Here is an 8,062-nt window from a genome sequence, read left to right on the forward strand (position 1 = left end):
ACTTCTCAATATGCTGTGTGAAATTGCCTCTTCGAATGGCACAGAGCAAACAAGAAGACTCAGTTCTTATTGCAGTAGCACTCCCAAAACCAGACTCCCTTGCTAGTACTGCCAAGTCCCCTGGCATCCAGGCAGATCTGCTCAATGCTAATAGAGGAAATTGGTACGCATGTACAGCCCATGGCAGCGTTTTCATCTAAACCCTTTTCCAACTTAAATCATACCTTTCTAAGCAGGAAAAAAGAGAAATCAGATCTTGATGGCATGCTTAAGTTCGTGAAGCCTTCCTTTTCATGCTTTATCTTAGCATTCCCTAGGATGAATAATAATACTTCGACAGTCATACATTACCAAAATGAAAAAGTCATACATTACCACCTGCATTGTTGCTGTGTTGTGTTCCCAATCACGTTTTTCAGTGTTTCATAGCTTTGTGATAAGATCTGACAAGATATTTTGCACTGAAGTGTTTACTGCAAATACAGGGTAATTACATTTCATCAAGACCCCTAACTTGCCTACTGCTTGCCTCCCTTACATGAATTGTCTAATTAATTTCTCCTCTATATGTAGCTGCAGCAACTCTCTCAGAGCTGTGACAGTCTATTAGCTAAACGATGTTGATTTGAAATCCTGCTTAAGTGGATATTTACAGTGCAGCACAGCACAATGACTCATGCTGAATGTATATTTTTATGCCTTAGGTATCATAGGATCATATTGAAATAGATTTATTTAATTTTAAGGCTGTGGCACAAACTGATTGATATCAGGAAATCATGACCCAAGGTAGCTACTAAATCATTTGCTGTTGACTTGCTCACGTAGCTCTAAGTTGCAGGTGGAGCTGTGCCAGCTGCAGCACAAAGCAAAGTGACCCAGTACAAACAATACTCTTTTAATCAGTCCATTTACTCCCCTTTGCCTTTGAAATGACTTTATAAGGGCAAACTTCTAGTCCCAGATGAAAATGCATCATGCCAATGACATCACCAGAGGAAAAGCTCCTACTGTGGTCCTACTGCAGTCCATGCAAGCCTTCCCACCCAGCAGCATGCGTGCGTACTTAGGCATTCAAATTTCGGGTTGGGCAGAGATTAAAGGACCTTGAGCTCCCAAGCGATGCTCAGCTCTTTTGCACCTTTACATCTGAACTGCTGCTGCAACTTGCTCTTCCACCTTTGCTTCCCCTCTGAAGTTAAACTGAAGTGGAAGGAAAGCTGGAGGTAGAGAGCTGAGGACAGAGTAAAATCATTGCTGGAGGGTAGGTGATGAAATGAGAAGAAGGAAAAGATGAGACAACGACAGACAAAAAGGCTGGCATAGGTTAAGTTTCACAGCGTGACTGAAAGGATATAAGAGCTTGCTGCAGCCAAATGGCAGGGTCCTGCTTTTCCTCTCCAATTTATTGTTCCTCTCCTCTCCTCTCCTCTCCTCTCCTCTCCTCTCCTCTCCTCTCCTCTCCTCTCCTCTCCTCTCCTCTCCTCTCCTCTCCTCTCCTCTCCTCTCCTCTCCTCTCCTCTCCTCTCCTCTCCTCTCCTCTCCTCTCCTCTCCTCTCCTCTCCTCTCCTCTCCTCTCCTCTCCTCTCCTCTCCTCTCCTCTCCTCTCCTCTCCTCTCCTCTCCTCTCCTCTCCTCTCCTCTCCCTCTCATTTTTTACTTTTCTTTCTTTTTTTTCTTTTCTTTCTTTTTTCTTTTTTTTTTCATTAGCCTCTTTTTTCTGTTACTGATAGAAACTAAGTCATCGTGCAGCCAGAAGCTGGGACCATCCCTTATTCCTATGGCAACAATGAATTGTTAGATCAGCTTAGGTATCTTGTGAAACATCAACATGAGAAGGAAACTAAACATGAGGAAAATAAGAAAATGTATATAAATTAGAAGTTAATGGAGACATAATTAGTTTATATATGTGGCAACGTTTTAGGGTTTTTTATAATGATTATTTATGGATAAATGGAGACTCAGAAACCAAACCTAATAGTACTGGATTTCAAAGAATAGTTTGGTATTCATAATGGGAAGGAAGGTTGAAAATGGGGGCTGGAAAGGGGCAGCACATCAGTCATAATCTTCTTTTATGTGCATTAATGCATTTTATAGATCTAAAGATGAGCAGAAGGACCATTTTGTCTTACTGCATAATGCATGCTCGGTTCATGATTGGTATGGGCAGGCTTTCAGGAAAGTTAGTCTAAAAATTCTGTCTCAGAAATCTGAAGCATCTTCATAATGACATTTTTTTAGGTTAAAAAAAAAATGAACTGAATTGCTTTTAATCCCTGTTTTAGATAGAGAACTGTCATTGGCTCTTATGAAACACAGACAGTCTTGTTTCAGTGTTAGCCATAATAATCTTAATTTTTTTCTAAATGGCTATTGAAGCCACTCCTGGAACCTCATGCTATATTTAATGTTAGACAAATAAAATATTTATTTTACTTTAAAATGGAGCTTTTGTGACTCATTAAAAACTAGTACCATATGTTTATAAATGTAGCTTGTACCTAAAACACATGGGGAACTATAATGTAGCAGTCACTTCTTATCCTGTAACAAGCTTGTCTTATCATGATAGGAAGAGTGCACATGCTAATACAGAATACAATCTTGCAAAGTGTTATGGCTCTCAGACACCTTTCCTTGTAGAAAGTCACCTTGTCACTTGTAGGTGTAGGTTTGCACTGAAAGCCTGGGCATGAGTATAATTTCTCAGACAGCAGTCAAAGGCGTGCAGGCCCATGTCCTTTTAAACATGGTTTAGTGTTCAGGGATCAAAGTCACGCCAAACCACCAGCAAGCCCCGAGTCTGTGATCCATCGTTTAGCTCAGCCCACATTAGGCCAGAGTGTGCTGTCGTGGGGCTGTGGTTCAGAGCCAATATTTCAGCATTTCATAGAGAGATGATGCTGCCATTAAAAGCACCACAGCAAGCCTGAAGCAGTCATGTTTTGGGGACGGGAGTAGTGTTAAGTGTATGCTAGATTATATATTTTCCCTTTCCTCCTCCGTGTTCTTTAAAGTGACTGCCGTGTATGAGGCAGGAGTCGTTTTCTCTTGTGTGCAACCACATCAACTCGCTCCTCAGGTTATCTGGTCAGCAAATCTACCTGAGGCTTAGTTTTCTTTCTTCATTCTTCAGTCAGCTTGACAGCACCGCCAAAACAGTCCAGAGCAGTCATTAGCTAATGGAAGAGACTTACTGAAATGTGTCTGCTCTGATACTAGTGTTCATTTCAAAAATCAAGTTGGAGACTGCATTAGGACCAGCATCTAGCTGTCTTGCTATTATTAATGAGGCAAGAGAAAGCTCAGCTACTCATTCATGAGAACCCAAAAAAAGGACACCATATAGGCCAACTTAGCTGCAACTGTAACTAAAAGGTTCCTGTTATCAATCGCATTATTGAATTGTGTTCTCCACTCTATCCAGCCAAACTTAATTGCTTCGTATGAAGTCTGGTCGTTGTGACTTAAGAAGCATAAGTGAAGGAAGCTCGCTGGGTAATAGCTGCATTAGAACTATAAATAAACATAGTTATTTCTAGTTCTCCCTATTGTTATTTGGGCTAAACTGACTTAAAAATCACAGGCTTCTTAGCATGTGTGGTGTGTTACGTGTGCCAGCTGTAACTCCACAGCCATATAGGGCAAGCTTTGGGCATGGGCAAAGGGGGACTGATCTGTCAGCACCTATCCTTAGGGAAAAAAAGAAAAAAAAAAAAGAGAGAGAGAGAAAAAAAAGCAAAAAAAAAAAAGCTTTTTTAAAGACAGTTCAGTGCAGAGAGGAAATTAAAGTCTCAGTTGCTTTCTGTTTTGAAATGTGAAGACAGTGGGATCCACTGGAAAAATCCACCTGGATTCTTCCATCTGGATTCAGTCATGTTGATAATCAAGTCAGACAGATATTGTGCAGACAAGCTGGAAAAAAACTCTGTTTCCTCTCATTCTCCCTCACTTGTGATATTCAGCACATGTACAATGTTGTACAGGTACTCCTTCCAGACTGCACCTTTTCCTCCCAGACTTGATACAAATCTCAAGACTTAGGGCTCCAAAGGAGTTTATCCAAGCTAATTTATTTGTTTGCCGTCCCTGAAGTTTTTGCCTTTGCTCTTTTCTGGAAGTGTTTCCACCTGCTGGGTGGAGTGAGGGGGGTGCAGGTATTATGCTTTCGGGCTTCTCCCTTCTCACAGAAAATATGAAGAGTCAGTGATGTTTTCAGGTCTGCATGGCATGGTTTGCAGGGACATGTGTTAGGGTGCAGTTCCTACCTCTGGCCTCTGGTAGGGAAATAAATTACATGTTGTTAGAGTTTTATGTATTTTTGTATAAATCACGTCTACAGTTTGTCCTTCTCTTTTCCAAGGAACCCCACAATTGGACCAGTTCTTCTTCATCTGTGGAGATTTTTTATTTTCCCCAGAATCATATTAGAGATTCCAAGTTACAGAACAAAGAAGCAAAGTTTGTTTTTTCAAAGGGAAAAAAAAGAGTTGGTGAAAACAGCCCTGACAGCTGTGCTCTGTGGCTCAGTAAATTAAGAGTTTTTACTTGCTCCTTTCAGGGATGTGTTTAGTCTAGATACTCTTGATTTATATATCTTTTTTGGCTGGGTTGTATTTTATTTTTTTTTTATGCAGATTTTCAGTGATTTCATTCAAGCTTATGTTTTCCTAGCATGGGAGATATGTTGAGAAGAATGAGTGAATTTAGTCCCTTAAAATGTTACCCATCTCAATCTGTTCTTTAAGGGACTGCTTAGTTTTTAAATAAATTTGCTTGTCATATTTTACAATCCACCTGAAAGTAGCAGGGGTTTGACAGGCTGCTGGGAAATCATCTTCACATCTCTCTCTCTCTCTCGCAGAAGTGGCAGTGCACAGAGGATGCCTCTGGCAAGCTTCGAATTCACAAGTGTAAGGTATCTAGCGACATTCTTGCCATCAGGAAGAGGACCCGCAGCATCCACTCCCGGGGATACAGTGGTAAAGACAAAGACTGCAACTGTGGAGACGCTGATTACCGAAACAGCAGGACCCAAAGGAAAAATCAAAGACAGTTCCTGAGAAACCCTAACGCGCAAAGTAAGTGTTATTGGATCTCTCCTACGCTGAGGCAAAGGACAGGGGGAAAAGGCTCGCAGGGTGCTGGTTTAGCAGCATACGTTTGTTTTCACACCCGTGTACAATGAATACATATGTAATTGGCAGTCAGGTTCTGCATAATTGCCTCTGTAATAACAATGATAATAACTAAAGTTGTCGCGTACACCACAGCGGGGAATACTCTGGGCTGGCTGTGGCAGCGATGCGCTGGTGCCACCTATCGCACTGGTGGCACACGGAAACTTGGTGACATCTGCGGCTGAGCCAGTGCCCTTATTTGCCAAGGCAGCCAAAGCAAGTGCTTTCTTGCATCGGTAACACTGAATCCAGATGCTGTCCGATGCTATCCCGAAGATATCTTTTACGTGAGGCACTGAAGTGCCGTGACTGATGGCAGAATTAATTTCTGCCCAGCTGCAACTTTCAGGCAAGCCTGTACCGGGATCCCTGCAAGGAAACAGGTTAGATTGCAGTGTCCTCTAGTGGAGCGTGGGCTAAAGCAGATGCACAAGCAGGCTTCGAGACAGCAGCCCTTGGGTTTGTCTCTGCGAAGGACTTATACAGCAAAAGAAGCTGCTATTTTAAGTTGAACTGGTATTTTCACCTATCTGCCCGGTAACGAATAAGCTATCTGTTCTGTAGCCATTACAGTAAAAGTGGACCTGGATTTCAGGGGCTTTGTTCGAGAGCAGGCTGCACGCTTCTGTGCTCGGTTCAGAGCACTGGACTGGGGAATGAAATAGGTGGGCCTCCAAAACAGGAAGATTGCGGAGACATGAGTTAGAAAAGTTAGAAGATGCTGCACAGATGTCTATGAAATAAGCAAATAATGGCAGCATAATTCAAAATATTTCCTGATTTAAAGCCTCCCCCACTCTGCATGCGAAGAATCCCTGGTATTCTTTGTACGTTCAACCGCAATATTGTCTGTCTTAAGTTCTCTCATTGTTCAGACTAAGTGCTGCCGTGACATAATTTCTTCCATTTGTTTAATATGATCTAAGGAACTTCACAGTGTGCACAGGCAGACCTCTGCTGAGAAGTCTCCATGTCACAGCCTGCTGGGGTGATTCTCAGACTGTGCAATGTGCCCCCTGGTGATCATTTCAAGAGGAGATACCTGCCATGTACCTTGGAAAGAGAAGGGTTGCCAGGGTGCCAGCAAGGGCTCAGTAGGGATTGCAACTGAGGGCAGTGACTTGGAGAGCGAAAGTGAGGAAATGGGAAAGGGACAAACAAGAGAGCATGTGAAGGGGCATCTGCGAAGGTCAATTTGTTATGCTTTTCTCCTCTACAGCATTTTTGCTCCTCTTCACTTCTCCTCCTCCTGCTTCTCCTCTTCTGCCTCCTCTGCCAAATCCCCTTAGTGCTCATCTGCGGAGAACAGAGGTGATGATGAGGCATTGTTAAGGGAAGGGCTAGTTCAGCCCTCGGTTTTTAGATGACGTTTGGATAAAATGCTTATGTGCTCTAAAATCTATCAGTCACTTGATTAAGAAGTAGCATCATCACAGACTGTTACAACACCAGAATTTGACCCATCTGATCCTATGAATCTTTCTTCATTATCTTATTGATGATTAATATGATTGTAAATCAGAAAGAAGCCTTGAAACTATGAGTGTTTGTGTGTGTGTGTGTGTGTGTGTGTGTGTGTGTGTTTTCTCTTTAGGAAGATAAATGTCTTCACTGCATGACTGGGAAGCCTTTTTTTTCACCTCACAGCAGGCAACCACTGAAATAGTTTAGAAGGACAGGGTGGTTTGAATGAAGAGCTGAATGAGGCTCACTCTCTGCACTTTCAATAGATTCTTTCAGGAAACGCTCAGTATGAGTCTCTCAAAGGCACTAGCTGAAAATTTGCACTAGAATTTATCCTATATGCCAAAGGCAGTACTTTCTTAGAGCTCCCATTTTATTCTGCTGCACAAATTATTACTAACCATTAGGTGACAAAAATATGCTCAGCATGGATGCAACAAATGGAAAGTGATGACCTACAACCAGTTTTTACAAGTTGAATTATGTATATTAAGAGCTCTTTGTGTTTGTGTCTAGACAGAATATACTTTGGTGTGGTACTGCCTATGGGTTTTATCAGATTGATTTGGGACAAGGTAAAAAGTGAAGGTGTTCCAGGCTGAGCCCAAACACAATTATTCCTGAACATGGCAATAAAAAATACTCAGAAGAGTTAATTGTCATGATTAATCTGACTCATATGCTGCTGTACTTGCAGAGTTCAAAAACTGTAACTAAAAGAGCTTTAAGCATGGTCCTGGGCAACCAGCTCTAAGTGACCCTGCATAAGCAGGAGGTTGGACCAGATGATCTCCAGAGATCTCTTCCAACCTCAACCATCCTGTGGTTCTGTAACCCTGTAAGTTCACTCTGATCCTACAATGCAGGATGTCTATGACTTGTACATATAGATACAGATGATGTATGTGTGTGTAGGAGTATCTATACATGTACAGATAATCCTATGGTTTCTGTTTTGTTGTTGTTGTTGTTTGTTTTTCTGAGTGTCTCATTCTAGGTGACTATTTCTGAGATACTGATTTTATTTGGAGATATGTATTAAATGTGGCTTAAAGTCAGCCTTGCATGAAATGCAAAACTTGAAGCATTCAGAATTTCATGCTACTAATGAAAGTGCAGGCCCTGAATTATCAAAAAATAATGAAATAAGTTTCTGCAAAGCCACAGGAAAAATAAGCTGTTTTATTGAACAGCCTTCTTGCATTTTGGAATATGCTGGGTGTTCATGGCATGACTTGTAGATATGTGTATGCAACCATGGATGTTTCTTTCTTCTTCAGAATACAAACCACGATTTGTTCACACTCGCCAAACACGATCCTTGTCTGTAGAATTTGAAGGTGAAATATATGACATAAATCTGGAAGAGGAAGAACTGCAGGTGCTAAAGACCAAAAGTATCACCAAACGTCA

The 8,062-nt window shown here is 41.7% G+C and overlaps 1 protein-coding gene across 1 annotated transcript in view; it reads left to right on the forward strand.

The window, feature by feature from the left end:
• Positions 1 to 8,062, forward strand: part of SULF1 (sulfatase 1) — a 128,016-nt gene that overhangs the window by 106,830 nt on the left and 13,124 nt on the right. Inside the window, 2 exon segments of the mRNA XM_080578473.1 lie at positions 4,870 to 5,086; positions 7,930 to 8,058. Coding sequence (XP_080434599.1) covers positions 4,870 to 5,086; positions 7,930 to 8,058 — 346 coding nt within the window.

Source organism: Anser brachyrhynchus (genome assembly GCF_964034855.1).
Source record: "Anser brachyrhynchus genome assembly, chromosome: 2".
Lineage (NCBI taxonomy): Eukaryota > Metazoa > Chordata > Aves > Anseriformes > Anatidae > Anser > Anser brachyrhynchus.